Source organism: Adiantum capillus-veneris, chromosome 11 (genome assembly GCF_014529385.1).
Source record: "Adiantum capillus-veneris isolate H3 chromosome 11, ASM1452938v2, whole genome shotgun sequence".
Classification (NCBI taxonomy): Eukaryota; Viridiplantae; Streptophyta; class Polypodiopsida; order Polypodiales; family Pteridaceae; genus Adiantum; species Adiantum capillus-veneris.
Window position 1 is genome coordinate 155,912,094 of NC_140941.1, and position 17,379 is coordinate 155,929,472.

Here is a 17,379-nt window from a genome sequence, read left to right on the forward strand (position 1 = left end):
ACGACTATGATTTCAAGAGAGAGGTAATGTCATAATAATCAATATCTAATTCTCCTAAATGATTTTCTCATATTAAACTGATCATTTAATGTGGAGAAGGCCAGGGGAGAAAAAGCTAGAATATTGGTTAAGCTAGCAGACCGGCCACAGTAGGGATCCAAAGGAGGAAAAATAGGGATCCAAAGGGGGGGCCATCTACAAAAGATCCATGTGCAACAATGGGCTAAAAAGACCCTAAGGTTCAACCCATTAAGACTTCCATAATTCAAAGGTTGTGTCCAAAGGTCAACCCTAGGGAAAATTGGATGCTTTTTGTGTGCCCTAAAAGTCTTTGCACATCCCTACATGGGAGGGGGTGAGCCCTAAAGGTAGGGGATGAGAGAGAAAGCCACACACACACACACACATAGGCTCCCTTTACACAAAGGGAATGAGGGACACATGTGAGCTCCCTAGGCCAGATGCCCACAAGGTGTGCCCAATTTCTATTGGATGACCCTTGAAGTGGACCAATGAAAATTAAGCTAGAGTAAATCTAGTTTAATTAATTTAAAAACATTTAATAAAAGAAACCAATGAGAATTAAGTCTCCTAGAAGACTATTGGGCAGTCTCCCAAGGGGTCCAATGAGAGTTTAGTTTAATTATTTAATTACCTAAAGCTCTCACAAAAGGGGAAAGGGGGACACATGTCAGAAGGCTATCACTTATGCTGCTTAATTGTAATTGGCTTGACTTGGGGAGGGCCAATGAGGCTTCAGGAAGAGCATTTAGCAAGAGGGCTCGCCCAAGAGAGAGAGGGGGCTGATTTTTGCAAGGCATTATCACACACACACTCACACAAGCTCATGTGTGAAGAAAGAGAAGACTATCTCTTCCCAAGATTTAATGGAGAACTCATCACCTACTCCAAGCTTGTGAGATAGAAGCCTACATCAACACTCTCTTGGCATGTGGATGCAAATCCAACCAAGAGCCAAGCTTCAATGCATGCTCATCTCCTCTACCAAGCTAATTACTAAGATAAGCTATGCTACATATGAGTGATTATGTGAGGAGATGTACATCTTTCTCGTAAGATACTCCTTATTCCTCTCAATCTACTCTCATACCCTGCTAGCTCTCACCATCTTCAAAGGTGTGTGAGGTCTTGGGTCTGAGAATGGGGATAATTCAAGTTGTGTTTGATTAAGTGTTTTGCTCAGTGCATGAATCTTTCATCTTCATTGCACTAGCTAGTCTTGAAGGAACACAAAGAATTGTATTGTACAATGTCTCTCTTGATGGGAGAAACCATAATACAAAGCCTTTTGGAGGGGGGACCGGCTCCATGAAAATCCGGTCCTCAACTGTTGTCAATAGCTTAATTTCTCTCTCTTTTGAAAGTATTGTCGATGCTATCTAACTAGGTGTTATGCTTTTTGTTGCTCTCTCCACCCAAGCACTCTTGTAATTCTCATTAGGAATCTACTCTAATGAAATGCCCACTATGTTCATGCTAATTGCCGCTACACATAAGTTATTAGGCCATTAAATGTTACACAAAGGCTGCTACATGATCTATAGGATCTCTGTTTCCCGTATATTTCTTGTTTACCCATTTTTGCACCTGAGACGATCTAATTCTATGATGGTCTACAAATCTCATCATTGGTTCTCCTCGTCCTACTCGATATACCTCCTTTGGCCTTTGGTAGTGGGAGAGTTCTTCTCCCAGAGGTGCCCCTAAGCCATAATTTCTAATGGTTCTCCAAGAGGTGGTTCATCTCTTCAAACTCATTCTATGGGTTGTCTTCTAGGCTCTGTTGACTCTTGAATTTTTGTCTTACTCTCGCCTTGATACCATGAATAGAGTGGTGGTTCTTGTAAATCCCTTAGCCCTCATGTGGTTGGATAACCATCTCGGTTTCGGTCTCGTTCTAATGTCGCACTTTGTTGAAGCCATGCCTGCAATGATGGTTGGGTTGTTGGTTGGTTTTGGTAGTTGAACGTCTGGTGTCGGTTAGAATGTGAGGTCGCGTCATACTCTTTTGAAAATGGATTTGTCGATTTGCTAGGGGTGTAGGTGACCCTTGACACTTCTTCGGGGGCATATGTTGATGTCTCTGGAATTGTTGCCTTTTCTACCTCCCTTGGGAGAATACGTTTGTATTCTCGCCTGTACCTATCAACAAAAATGATATCCTTCCCCATAGAAATTTCATAAGAGAATAAGTAAAGAACCTTGTCTTTGCTTAATTCGTTTGGTAGGGTTCTTTGCATCAAAACCAAGAGACTATTCCCTCGCTCTCATGCTTGTAAATTCCCACATTCTCATTATAGGTAGAGACCCTGGTTGTTTTCTTATCATACATAAAAAGAGCTCCAAGTCGATCAATGTTTGGAGGCGGTTCTTGTGTCTCTGAAACCATTTTTCCTTTTGCCACGTTATCTCCATATCTGTTGTAATCCTCAAGGTTACTAACTATCAAATAGTGGTTCCCCTTTTTGTCTCGGAATCTATCTCCATCATCATAGACTCGAATTATCTCCAGTCTCTGAGCAGGTCTTTCTTCGATACAAATACACTTGGGTCCTCGATAGAAAGAATAAACTAGGGCTCCCCTAGAGTTTGTTCCTTCTAAGAAGATTATAGTGAACTTGGCATTATTCAAAGGATTTTGGGAGGTGCCTCCTCCTAGCATTGGTCCTTCATCGGAGAAAACTCCTGGCTGTTGACTACCCATCATGAAGAAGGACTTATCTAATGAAGTGTCAGTATCACTACCCTCCTCAATGATCGGTGCTAATGGATCTAGCCTTGCCTGAGTTACACTCCCCTCAGTGGACACTAAGCTACCTTGATCACCTGCCACCTTTTGATCTCTATGAATGTGTTTTCCTAATCTTAAATTCATCAAACTTAGCAATTCAATTTATCACAAATCCAATGACTCACCTGGAAAAGGATTAGTTTCCGCCCAACTTCTTGCCTTGCAATTGAATATACATGTACACAAGCGTTTAATTTCGGCAATCCAATCAAAGCATTTAACCGCTAGAGGTGGTCTTAGTAATGATTGGTACAACTGGAGGGTTTACCTCAACCACTACTGTATTTTATACACTTTTGATGTTCTTGATTAGGTCTGCTAATCTGGAACTATACTTCCCTCGAATGTTGGTCAATTTACAGGGAAAGTCTTAATTCCGTCTTTGCTCCGTCAAAAGGTCAAACAAGGTCCAATTTCACTTTTGAAAGAAGTTCTGGAACTCTTAAGTCAATTGGAACATCACTTACATCCTCAGTCAGCTTTTCTCTTCACTAAGCCCCTGTAGACATCCTACACGCAGGATGCCTACCTGGTCTGTTTTGCTTTGATTTTGCACTATAGATTCCCCTTGATGTGTTGAGTCCACGGCTGGTTTTACTTTTTGATTTGGACACCTATAAGCTGGTCAATTGATTAGAAATCTGTTCCAGCAGCCTGATGTTTGTCTGACCAGTCAAATCAACTCCAATTTGGACCAAAATTGACTAGGAGGTTTGCCTCAGGCTATACAACACCCTGCTATGCCTATAGTTAGTTTTTGGCTTCAATATCATGCAGTAGACATCCTACACGTAGCATGTCTAAGTGCTCAAAATGGCTTCAAATGCAAAGCACAGGCTTCTCTTAAGGTGTTGATCACTTTGGTATGCTCAAAGTTGGGTTTGGAGTGCTAAATCACATAGAATACATCCTACGCGTAGGATGTCTATATGGTCTGTTTGACCCCAAACTTGAGCCCCAACTTCCCCTTGATGTCAGCAACCCAGTGCTATACTTAGATTTTAGTTTGGATTTCAAAAGACCCCAATTTTAGTTATCCTAGCCCTTTTCAGTCGAAAATGTTAAAGTCTGCTTAAAACCCAATTTTCTCACCCAATTGAGATGAAACCTTTCTTAGGCACTCAATAAATCATGGAGATCATGTTCATGCAGCCATCCTATGGTTTTGGTCTTAAAATAATGCCTTGGCACAATTTGGGTAGGATGTCTAGCAATTTCCTTTCTATTTGGCCTTATCCTGTCAAGATATGGTCAAACTTCCACTTTCCAGGTGAAAATAGGGTAAAACCTACCTTCTAAACACACTAGTCAACTCAGATTTTCAAAATTTCCACCAGAACACCCTGTAGACATCCTACGCGTAGCATGTCTCCTTGCTTAAAATTTAATTTTTTTCTAACGGAAGTACTCCTTATGCTCTACAGCTCTCTCAGAAACACTCACATAAACTTTTTGAACTTCACTTCAACTTTTAAACACTCTTTTCCGTCTTTTACAACCTTGTGATGAGCCTAAGAGCAAATAAAACATGCATGAAGTGCTCCAAATCATAAATCATGATGTCCTACTTACCCTACTCCTACTGATCACGTGAGATGGTGATAGTGGTGTCTCGGTTGCTTCTTGGACTCTCCGGACTCTCAAGCTATCCTTTCACCACCTCTACCACTCCAACTCCTACTCTCTACATCACAACTTAACTAATACCTAAAACTATCTAAGTCTACCTAAGTCTAACTAAGTCCAAGGATCTAAGCCAGACACTCACTCCCTAGACTCCTCCTAAGACCTAGAGAGGCCTCCACCCTCTGATCCTATCTAAACATAAAACAAGACTCTAGCAAGCCAGAGAATCCCTATCCTCAAGGACTAATCTCGGTCACCTACCTAGGGTTTTCTTCCCCGACAGCGGCGTCAATAATGGCGGATACGCCACGACGGACGTCAGCACAACAAGAACTCACCTAACAAGATTTGTCAACTAAGGACGAAGCTCGACCGGTAGGTGCGTGAAGCAAGCATAGGGTGTCAACCTACACTCGATCGACTCTCCACTACTTCCTACAGAGGTCTCTACCCAATGTCTAAGCTACAACTTTCAGGAGTGCATAAGAGGAGATTTCCTACAACGCTTTCAAGAGCCAAATACCCATCAAATGTTCTCGAAATACCACAGAACTTGAAGGAAACCCTGTTAACACCAATAGGTCACTCTCTCTAAGGTCCATGAACCAAAACCCCAACCCTAAACACCTGGTGCAAAATCACGTAGGATGTCTGGTCGAAATTTGCAGGTCACCGTTTCCAAAAACTAAAGTGCCTAATGTGTAGCTCTACTTAATACGAATGTGTGGATATGCTAAAATGCCAAAACAGACAATGTATGCTCATCGAATCACCAGATGTAGCTCGTGGATCGAGTTCGCAAAGCTAGACCGTACACCCGCAATGTAGGTATTGGCGCGTAGCTCTCTTCTGGGACAACACGCTGCACTTCTCTGCACTCGATTTCGACCATCGGTGCGCGCGTAGCATCAAGATAAAACTTTCTCTCTCTCTCTCTCTCTCTCTCTCTCTCTCTCTCTCTCTCTCTCTCTCTCTCTCTCTCTCTCTCTCTCTCTCTCTCTCTCTCTCTCTCTCTCGTACACAGAGTACGCTCACTCACACAGACAAAACTTTTAAAAAAATGACAAAGGGTTTTTTTCATTAAGGTCAAAAGTGGTATAAATACCTTACAATCTCAAACCCTAATGTTCCAATTTAACCATTCACTCAATCAAAATGTCAAAAATGGGATAGAATCTGGAAGCTTCTGCAAGCCCCACTATTTACAAAGGTGAAATGACCGTGTTTCTCAATTAAAGAATAATTACAAAAATAATATCATGTCGAGCAATCATTCTCCGTTGGGTGTGTCCAGTTGCTAACAGGAACTTTCCACTAGTTTTCTCTCCATCTATGGAAGACGGTTGGAGACTTATCAAAGGTGCCCCATACTTCACATTAGGAAGAGAATGGGGTTTAGGAGGGCCTCTTAATTTTCCATGAGATTATGGAGGTGATTAACATTTTGACAAATAGATGCATGCCATGTGTACAAGAATGGTGGGTGTATAAGAGAGGTGTAAGAGTGGTCAAAGGATGCACTTAGATTAGAGTTTTGTAATCTTTTCGTAGATATGTTACATGATATGGTTTTGTCCATTAGATTTTAAACTTTTGATTCCATTACATGACCTAGTTTTCTTAATCTTTGTGTTTACTCCAATTACGCCTCATGGATGGCCTCCTCATCACATATGGTTTGATTTTTATTTATTTTTTTAAGTGCTCTATTGAGCTTGAACTCATAAAGTTACAAAGAGCCCTGGCATATCATTTGCATAAGGTCTTCCATGAAAAAATACATCAAAGGGGAAGACCATCCTGAGTAACCTTACTTATTTAGCTTGCATTTCTTACAACAACGTATTTTCTCCCAGCACATTTCTAGAAAAAACATTTGTGTCCAGGGGATCACACTTCTCTTGAAACAGTAGCACAATTTTGGACTACCAAATAGCACTCAATACAGTGGCTCTTACTACGCAAATATCAATCAAAAGATTCAAATCATCCGATTGGAACCCATAGAAAGGTCGCGCCTAAAGAAGGGAGTTCCCAAATGTGTGTACACCCTCCTGTAGACTGAGCCAGTGAAGTCTTTCATTTTTGGACATCCCCAGAACAAGTTAAAATTTTCTTTTTTGAAATTTAAACCAGAGGAGGGACTTTAATTAGAGAACCCCTAGTTCTGGCCATTGAAGATTACAACATCATATATAGGTGGAATGCAATTATGCATCGAGGTTAATTAGGAGGTATCTAGAGAGTTTCCCCTTTGGATCGCAAAGAAAATTGAAAACATATGCTAGCCATTGTGCAAAGAAAGAACGGTGCACAATTGTGGGTAGGTGGTTGAACAAGGTACAACACATACGCGGCACACGGACGAGTGAGGAGAGTGGATAGAAAGTGGTTTTTTTTCCAAAAGCTAGGCACTTGTACCTACTATAACCAAGCTCTCATGCTCAAGTGCCTTATCTTAAAACGATTTCTGTGGGACTTGAGGTGCCAAGCTCGATTGCCATCCGCTTCATGGTAATTTTAATGCCAAGTTGAGAGTCCTTAGTGTTGTATGTAAATGAATCTATGTAGATTTTAAGTAATGAAATCATATAATGGAGCTAGAAATAGGTAATATGGTGTTCAATAGCAATTTTATCTTTTTTGAAGATAGTGAACTCAAGATTTCCTTCGTGGATTGTGCTACTGCTCTCACTCGGCTGACTGGATCTTATCGCTACTTGAGATGAAAGTGCTACCAATGAAGAGCATATCATAACATATACCCTTACACTTGAAACTCAGGAAAGCCAATGGAGAGGGGAAGGCCTCTAGAGGGAGTAAGAAGAATCTTGTTATTGGGGCACACTTGTTCAAGGACCCTCTATTTAGAAGGCTTACCAAGAAAGTGTTGAGTAAACTCAATAAAGATATTAATATTGAAAACCTAAATATTGGGACCTCTTTGCTCATAAAATATAGAAAGCGATCAAATGTTTGGGCCCTCGGGAGAAAAAGGCCCGAGAAGAGCATTAGAAGCAACTCGAAGAGAAGGTTGCCATTCTAACTTCCAAAACAGCTATTGGGTAAGTCTCCAAACAACAACACAAAAGGTGGTTGGAAGCTAAAGACAACCTAGCTGAGAAAAAACTCGAGGAGGTTAGGAGGGAAAGATTGATATCTAGGGAGACATTCCTCCAGCGAGACTCCCACTAATCAAGCACATCTTTTTAGGGCCTGAAAATCAAGAAGAGATGGGGCTCCATTCACTCGCTCATAGATGAGGATGGTAATGCTACATAGACCAAGACATTATGGCTAGGATGATGCTTGATCATCCTAGCCAAATAATTGGCCAACCAAAGACCCGCTCTCAAGAAGTGGTTGAAGCCAGAGTGACCTTGCTCAATAAAGTTAATAGGAAAACTCCCCAACCTAAAGCCAATCGTCTTGAGATGGCCCTTCCTGAAGATGAATGCTCACTTGCATTGCACTCTCTTGGCAAGGAGAAGTCCCCTGACTGGGATGGTCTGACCATTGAATTCTTCTGGGACTTCTAGGATGACCTCAAGGCCCCATTTACGTGTATGGATAACCAAAGGGTTGTTGGATCCTAGTGTGAAAAGAGGTCTTATCAAGCATATCCCGAAACAAGTTTGTTGCTCGCATCTTAAGCACCGGTGTCCCATAACTATGATGTCTGTGGCATACAAAATCATAGCCAAGGAAATCACTCTCAGAATTTACCTAGATAGAGTCATCTCCCCTCATCAACATGGATTTATCAAAGGAAGGTCAATATATGACGATATCTTGTCAGCAATGGTTCGCATTGAGTACGTAGCCTTCACAAAGCACGAGTGCATTTTGCTTCAGTTAGACCTCGACAAGGCTTATGATAGAATTATGTGGTCCTTGCTATTGGAGTTGTCATAAAATCATTGGGCTTTAGGCCTTGCTTTTGTCAACTTATTCACACTCTAGGTGCAGGCAGTCAATCTGAACTCTTATTCAATGATAGAGTTGTGGGCTCCTTTGAAGCTTAAAGATCTATCAAGCAAGGATTCCCCCTGGTCCCTCTTCTATTTTCTATTGGGTTGCATCCTCTAAGAATGATGCTCGAAGCTGCTACCGCGCGGGGGGAAATTCAAGGTTTAACTCTGCCCGATAACGACTAGCTTCTAGTCAAGATGTTTGTAAAATGACTCCCTCCTCTTTTTGAAAGCCTTTCCTCAAGTCCTTAGGAAGTCCCTTTATATTGAGCATACATTTTCTATGGCTTTGGGGTCAAAGTGCATTATTGAGAAGTCTAGATTGATCTCCCAAACGGAAAGCAACTCATTTGACCCATCGGTCTCGTCATATGAGATTGTGTCTAAAGGAAGGATTTTTAAACATCTAGGTGCCCCCTTGGGGGTGGGCGTTACACACAAACAAAGATTTCAATGGGTCCAAGAGAAGATCCAAAAAAAATGAGAAGGTGGGAGCGTGTGTTGCTTCCCTTCCAGAGTCCGGTCAAAGTGATCAACTCATTTATGCTTCCTTATATTACCGTTACTAAAAAATGAGAAGGTGGGAGTATGTGTTGCTTCCCTTCTAGAGTCCGATCAAAGTGATCAACTCATTTATGCTCCTCAAAATTGCCAACTATAACTAGAATGAGATTTTGAAACCTATCAAAAGATTCTTATGGAGGAACAATACTAAAGCCTCGTTGTCGTGGAAATGGGAAAAGTGGGAAGGTATCGCACGACTCTTGGTCCAAGGTGGCATGGTAATTCTCAACCTTGTTGTTCATGCTGAGGCCCTGTGCACCAAGTTTGCGGTCTCAATCGCAAAACAAGAGCAATCTTGGGCAGTCATAACCAAGTTTGTGATCTCAATCGCAAAACAAGACCAGTCTTGGGAAGTCATGACCAAGGATATGATAGACAAGGCAAAACTTTACTCTGAAGGTGGTCAGTGGAAAGGGATCGAGGTGCATGACAAACTATTAGCCCCAAGAAGGTCTACTTTGAGACTGGGTGGCCACGAGAGAGCTAGTGCAAAAGTGCAATAGAGCAACATGGGTACTAGAATGGCGTGAATTAACTAGATACTTCAAAAAACTCCATTTTGCACTGGTCCCATTGACTATCTAGAGTTGCAGGTGTAATTCTAACTCCCTTATTGGAGAGAAACTGCAAGAAGAATGAACATTATAGGTCTTCAACCGTTGAGCCACTTCTGAGATAGAAATAGCAAGTGTTGGAAATCCTCCGACTAGGTGGAAGCCCAGTTTTAACTCAATGGCACTAAGAAGCTTCTTGTAAACAGAGCAATAGAAGGCTTGGACAATATTTTGATGCCAATTTGTGAATCTACTTTTGAGGAAAAAGTTTGGAAATGGCCTTTGTGTAGTCAATTCTTCAAACCTCATGCCAAGAGGATTTAGCAAGCATTAATACATGAGGCTAATTGGTTCGCACCTTTGAACAAGCAGTGGAAGAAACAATGGATGGAGTCTAGATGGGTTGAGGTCACGAAGAACATTTTGGTATCCACAGTGCCCTCAGTTTATGAAGATATTTCTATGGAAAGTATTGTAGAGGGCCTTGCCGACAGGCGTCAAGATCCATGCACGTGGTATCGAGTCTGATAGATGTTCAAGGTGCATATTGGCTACTAAAGACCTTGTCCACCTTTTCATGGAATGCCCTGCTATTAGAGGCCTTGCATGCAAAATGTGCAAATGGATACAAAGAACATGAAAGATAGGATTTTTCAAGAAGGATTTGTGCCTTGGTGAGGAAAAGAAGTTTTGAAGTTCTACACTCCTCGTCTGTACTCAAATTGTCAGATATTGTTTCTTCAGTAATATATGGAAGGCCAGGAATTGTCGGATCTTTGATAGAGACCTCTCTGTGGATAGCTTCTCGGAGATTGTGCAAGAAAGTAAGGAGTTAATATATGTGGTAGTTAAAAGGTATAACTCGGAGGATTGGCTTAGGAAGATCATTTCCATCCGGTCGACCCGCGTCGTGTAAAGGACTGGGCTTTTTGTAGCAATACGTCACTAGGTACTTTTGACTACGCTATGATGTAACCTTCTATCCCTCAAGGCTCGGCATGAGCTTGAGGCTGATTTGTATTTTTCCTAATGACATTTTAATACATTCATTTACAATTGTGAGTTTTGCAAAAAAAAAAGAAAAAAAATCCTTTGCGGGGAGGACTATATGTAGAACCTATATATTGCATGCATTCAGTGAGTATTAATTTCTTACCAAAAAAAGAAATCCTTTTCCTATTCAATCTGTATTTTTTTTTCAAGATTCAATGCCCTGTTTTATGTGAAAATGTGAGAAAATATTTAATAAAAGCCCTTTTGTTGAATCCACATGGTGAGCTTTTTTATTATAGCGGCCCCTCTCCCAAAGACAAAGTATAGCATTAATTGTTCTACTCCCTTGTTTTGTTCTATGGATCCTAACCTAGGGTGACCAATGATAAGGATCTCCATGTGTTGAAGCTATGCATTATAGTAATGGATTAATTGGGCAAATACTAACACTACATATTTCTTATGCAATGCAATAATCATTGGAATATAGCTCTACCTCCGTCCCTTTTTACAATAATGATTAATCATTACAAAGTTTTGGAATCTCTGATTTTGGTTTTCAAACTAAGTTGGTAATAGAGACACTTTTATGCTCTCTTATCCAGGCAACCCTTTGGCTTACTCAAGAAGGCCAAACAGAACCATAGATTAAAGAGTGCATTCACAAGAGTCTATTTTATAATCTAAGGTATTGGCTCATTGATATTTTTGTTGATATTTTAATGTGCGCAAAAACCCTTTTATTTCAAGGCCTCTTACAGGTCCATTTAATTAAATTGTCTTATTATTTCCTACGCTTATTAAACTTACCTTTTTTATGAGATCGTTAAATTGTTCTTTTGTTTTAGTTTTTCAATGAGTCCCTTCATTTTGTTTTTTCTTTGTTGCTTTTTTTCATTTTATTTTATTTTAGAATGCCAATGTGAGCCTTTCACCTTCTTCTTTAGGTGGGGCTCTTTGTAACATATAAGGAATTTGTGATTTATATGTGTGTATAATGATTAACACAATTTTATATTGAAACACAATAAAAATGACGTGATTGTAAGTACTATTAATACCTACATCCCCATAACTCTCCTTGCCTTGTTAGAGTTATTACGATAGAGTGAAAAAATGTATTTCACACCATTTTGGATCCACAACGTTGTCTTATGAGCTTTCAAAAAAACTTTGCTTTTTTTTTTTCTATGGATTCTACCTTTCATTTGCACTTGCAAAAGATTTTTTAACATAAACTGTGCAAATGAACAAGTGGTATGTTTGATCATTCTCATAATATTTTTAGTATCCCATTTTTAGAGATAGATTACTAGTTTTCAACATGTTTTATTGTTCTAAGGGATGTTTGTATTTCAAGTTATAGTCATTCAAAGAAATGTCCCTATGTCGATTATTTATTGACAATTTCTTTCCTTTAAATTTTTTTTGGCACTTTTGATAAAATCAATACACTTTGTCCTTTTTTATATGGATTTTGTACCATATGGCCATTCATAGCCAACATATCTTACAATACAACATTGAGGTTTTTTCTTATTTATATTAAAATCCAATTCATTTTGAGATACGATAATAACCACTTCAATATTGGTCATTTTACAAGAAAAGTTGCATTGTGAATATATGTCTTATGTAAGAATGTTATAATATACTTATGATCTTCTTATATATTGATAATTTTCCAAGGGATTGTAAAAGACACATTGTGGAAGCCAATTTTTTCATGCCTACAATGTTAATGCTTCATGGTTATAAATAAGAGGACACTTTTATGTCATGAGATACTTTTATGTTCTGTTAACCAAGAAAAATTCTAAGGATTATTGTAAGAGATGCAAATTAATTTTTGAAGTTTTCTATATCCACAAAGTTGTGCTAAAGCTGAAAAAAACTTGATTTTGTTTTACAAATAGATTCCACCATTAACCTTGATATGTGTTGTTTTTAGAATTTATACATATTTACCAACATAACTACCTTTAAAGTGATCTTTGTGAGGTTTAAAGTGATAAATAGTTAGATATCGTAATTTTCAATATGCATGACAACTTAAAAAGGAATAGTAGATGCTCCCATTTCAAGTTAAGTAGTATATATAAGAATTTAACCATGTTGATTTATGGACAAAAATTGAACATTTGGGATTTTTAAAGCAATTTGGATGTGCGGTTACATATATGATTATGCATGTGGATTCCATATCACACAACCACTCTTCCTTGAATTTTATGGCACTCAAATATAACCCATACAGCTAAAGATGCAATGGTAGATTTTTTTAACTTGTACCAAATTTATAGTCATGTTAAGATCAGAGTGTATTCTCCTATACATATGTGATTTGATGGAGAAAGAATAATAATTTTGCAACATATATGAAGAATTCTCAATACATGTGTAATTCGACTATTGATTAGTATTTTTCCAATGGAATGTAGCGGATATATTATGGAAGCCTAATATCTCATACGTACAGTTTTACTACTTCATAAGTGTCTTCAACACTGTCCTACTTTGGCACCTTTTAATGCTTTTGAAAATTTCTACGGTAATATATACAAGTCAATGATAAAACTACATCATAAAAACATCTTTCACTGATAATTATGACTATAGGTGTGAAAACACCAATAATATGTCATCAAATTGAGGAAAAATTGATTTTTTATAGTTCATTGTATTTCCAAAATAAAAACTGTGGTGCTTTATAAACCATAGATTATAATCAACAACCCATTCAAGTTAATGGGAAAGATGCTCTAATGATCTAGAAAATTTCCTAAAGTCGTTACGATTAGAATAACCTTGCCATTTTGCTATTTTTGTTGAATTGCACCAGTACATGCACTTTGAAGGCTTGCAATGACCAATGGCAAGGAATTCTACCCATTTAATTTTTTTTCCCATATAGACTTGTCTTTTAGCCTCAAACTTCATGCTTACTTCAGCCTCAAGCTGAAGTAAGCATGAGAACAAATGACATGTTGAGCAAAAGTATCAAATGACATGTTGATATTGACGAGTCTTGATGCTATTAGTACTTTCTCTGATGATATATAAATTTGGAGGACCAAATGCTATCAAGAAATTTAAGTTTTAGTAGCAATTGTGAGTGTAGCTTATAAACATCGCTAATAAATCAACAAAATGAGAAAAAAGGTGATAGGTTGATGGTCTAAAATACTCTTGAAATTCCTTAGAATTGGCTTTACCTAGAGAATTTTCTATGTTTTGGTAATCTACGACAATCACTATATTTCTTATATTTCTATGAACACTAAATTCTAAGGAATATAGTGATTGTCATAGAAATATAGTGACCTACGACAATCACTATATTTCTGACGAGGAGGTGGTGTTGAGCTTCAAGCTCAAGTGAGGTTTCTAGAGATTTACAAGCTACTTACTTCGGGTGATTGCTTTTTTCCAAATCTTTGAAAGGACGCTTTCTTATCCGGTTTTAAAATCGTACAGACATACTCGCTCTACGTTTATTATATTCAGTCATTCACAAGAAATTCCTCGAATCTCTTAAGTCTAGAACCTTGGAATGCCGATTTACATTCTTACCCTTTAAAAGGGTTAGGACGGGTTTGAACGTAGGCTCGCTAGACTCCAACGTCCTGAGGGTATTCCCCTTAGCCGACCCACCATCCAGGTGGTCGTGTCTTCCACACTCAACTATAAGTATACACCAAACAGCTCGCAGTGTCCTCCTCATCTTGCTGTTGTCGCTTCCTACCGTCCATAGATCTCAAGGCTTGTCCCCGACTATGTCGCCCTCCCTCCCCCATCGCAGGTCGCAGGACCTGCCCTTCCTCACCCGCGCACGCTGCTTGTGCAAGTGACGCCCTTGGCCTCGAGAGCATCTTCGTTCGATTATGCCTTGTTTTCCGGCCATTTTCTACAATTGGGTAGCCCCTACTGTTAAACTTTGAACCTAAATTAACCTTGAACCAAATAAAAAGTGCCTTTCTACTTTCCATTTGAGGGATAATCCCACAGTCACCACCACTTAAGCACTTTCAAATAAATTTTTCTACTATAAAATTATAAAAACAATCGCTTTTCATCAAAATAAAATTTGGCAATGTGCTAAGTTTGGCATGACCTTTAGGCACCTACTAATAAAACTACCATCGTGCATTGTACTTGCGTGGACAAGACTATGCATGTTTTGAGAGGAGGGGGTTCTATTAGAGATGAAGGAGAATCGTAATAATACCTGGGATAAGTATTGTGCTTGACTGCTTTTTGACCATATTTTCGCCATCGATATCCATCATCCAAAATGTCGGTCTCGCTACGCGTTTGCAATGCTACACAAGGTTCATGAGAGGCTTTCTTGGCTTTCTTTTTGGACCTCTTACCAATGCTGCTATCACAAAATTTCTCTTGTAAAGGCAAATCATTACAAAGTGCAGTTAGGTGTTTCTATATTGTTCTACTATTTCAAGCTTGAATTGGGACAAAGGACGAATGAAAATTTACTTCTCGACTTAAAAAACAAGAGTATAACAAATCGACAGACTAATCTATCTCTACAATCTCGAAAAATAAAAATGTATAATTGAAGGATGGGTCTAACAAATGAAAAGCCTCATCGAAAGTGGAAAGTTTATTTCTTACAAGGTGGTAACATATCATATGCATTTAGAAGGGAAAAATTAAAAGGAGAGGAGCACATTACATTGTGGGAGCGGGGTCCGGCACCATCGTGGGAACGGGGCTTACAGTGCAGGAAGCCGTATTTGCTAATCCCTCTGATGTGTCGTCGGATGTGGGCGTGGGCGCGGGCGCAGCATCGGCGGCCAAGCGGACGAGCTGAGGGCTACCTGCAGGAGTGGCGCCATCACTAGTCAATATGCTTCGATGCGGATTATGAGAGCTGGTGCTGTTAAGATCGACGATGATGGGGAGACAATCGTAACTGGGGTTATGTTGCAGCTCGATTTTGCTGCTGGGCGCATGGCCATGGTAGAGGTCTGGATTAGTTCTTCTGTTGCTGCAGTAATTATGATCGAGCTCGTGAACATTAGTAGGAGCAGGGCGCTGCAGCAGAGCAGCCGCTTCCTCGTCCGTCATGGATAGTAAACCTAAGAAGCTCGCGTCCGGTCGCTGCAATTCTTCCATTTGCAGCGAGCTGCTGCTGCTGCTCATGGCCATGATCGCCGCCAGTATTAACGATGTCAAGCGGGCGAAGCTCTATCAGTAGCCTTGCTCAATGTCGATACTGCAGCAGGTGGTAAGGTCAATCAGAATTAATGATGGGGGACTGCTGCTACCCGGAACGGAAACCCTAGGAAGAGCAAGTGATCATCAAATGTTTCGCTCTCTCAGGAGGAAGCAAAGTTGCACCTAAGCACGTTATTCGCAGACCAAGACCTCTCGTGACCATCCCCCGCCTCCTCTCCCTCTCTCTTTTTTCTTTCGGCCCGTTTCCGTGACCCACACGGAAATCTATTTTCCTCAATGAAGTGGGTGACGTGCCCCATCAACCTTCTTCAATGTTGACCCCGCACTCCCTCTACTACCCGTTCATCCCCATGACACACCAAGCCCTTAGGCTAGGCTGACCGTGATAGAGAGGGAAAAGGGTGTAGGTATGGCTGCTGGCATTCCTCCCGTGGGGAAAAAAGAACTTTCATCCAAATGGGACTTCTCGCTTGAATTACAACCCCACAAAGAAGCCAAACTCTCGGAGGTGGTCACCCACCCAAGGGCCCTCCCTCTAAATCCGCCGATATACTTTTAAGCACAGATTACGGGCAAACGTTGCAAAAAACTGACATTTCGTGTATTTCTAACTAGCTAAAATTGCAAATTCCCGACTGGACTATGCGCTTGCCTTGATGAAAACTAGTAAATTTCGAACAAAAAACTCGATAAATTTAAAGTGAGCTCCTTTTCTCTCTGGTTAGAAAAGTAGTTTGATGAATCGTGCTATGGGCCATGTAGCTTTATCTTGGATCTAGGGCAACTAGGCGATGCCTTGATATCATCCATTGGGTGGCATATGTGCCGTCAAAACATATTGTACAAATTTTCCTCTGTCTTTTGTAAATCAAGTGCTTAGAGAAGTGCAAAAGCTGAGGGCCAGTTCAGACGTTGCGGCGGAAATGCTTCCCACTGAGGTGTCTAAACTGGGTGAGAAAAGCCTATTTGCTGCAACAAGTATCATCTTCCTCCGGGCCCTCCATTTTTCTTCCACCCCCCCCCCCCCCCCCCCCCCCCCCCCCCCCCGGAAGAGCTGCTAGCCTCTCTCCACCTCTCTCTGTTTTTCGCTCATCTTCCTCCAGCACCGTTCAGACGAGGCGGTGGTAGACCCTGCAGAAAGCCTTTCTTCCTCCAGCCTGAGAGACCATGCGGGCTTGCCTGAACCACGTCTTATATATAAGGAGCCTTTCATTTACTAATGCCATTCACATTTTAGACCATGCAGGCTTGTTTGAACCAAGCCTTATGTATAAGGAGCCTTTCAATTACTTATCCCCCTCTCTAGTATCCTCTTGTATATGATATGCACACTTTAGACTTGGTCACTCAAGTGAGTGAACATAAAAGCTTAGACTTTGAAGAGGGGGGGGGGGGGGGGGGGGGGGGGGGGGGGGGGGGGGGCAACTTTATAATCATGTTAATGGGAGAGGTTTTTCTTATTTTAACAAAGGTACATTAACAAGTGGACCTTTTTAATCCACTTCAAACAAGGTGATAAGGCACTAAGTTAAGTTAAGCGTTGAATGAAAGTTATGAAAAGTAAGTTTAAAATATCAATTATATATACCATATATAAAGCAACTTAAAATTTTCAAGGAAGGAGAGACCTTCCATGTGTCACATTATGCTTCATTTCAAA

At 40.2% G+C, this 17,379-nt stretch overlaps 1 protein-coding gene across 4 annotated transcripts in view; it reads right to left on the bottom strand.

Annotated features, from left to right (window-relative positions):
• The window catches only part of LOC147448277 (uncharacterized), a 95,828-nt gene extending 79,903 nt beyond the window's left edge, over positions 1 to 15,925 (bottom strand). The window contains exons 1-2 of one of the 4 annotated variants that reach the window (XM_086524131.1): positions 15,214 to 15,925; positions 14,749 to 14,898 (exon numbers count right to left, since the gene is read on the bottom strand). In XM_086524131.1, coding sequence (XP_086380257.1) covers positions 14,749 to 14,898; positions 15,214 to 15,689 — 626 coding nt within the window. In that variant the 5' untranslated portion in view covers positions 15,690 to 15,925. The remainder of the gene's footprint in view (positions 1 to 14,748; positions 14,899 to 15,213) is intronic. The other 3 variants (XM_086524132.1, XM_086524133.1, XM_086524134.1) reach the window with 3 other exon arrangements.
• Between the last annotated feature and the right edge of the window lie 1,454 nt (positions 15,926 to 17,379).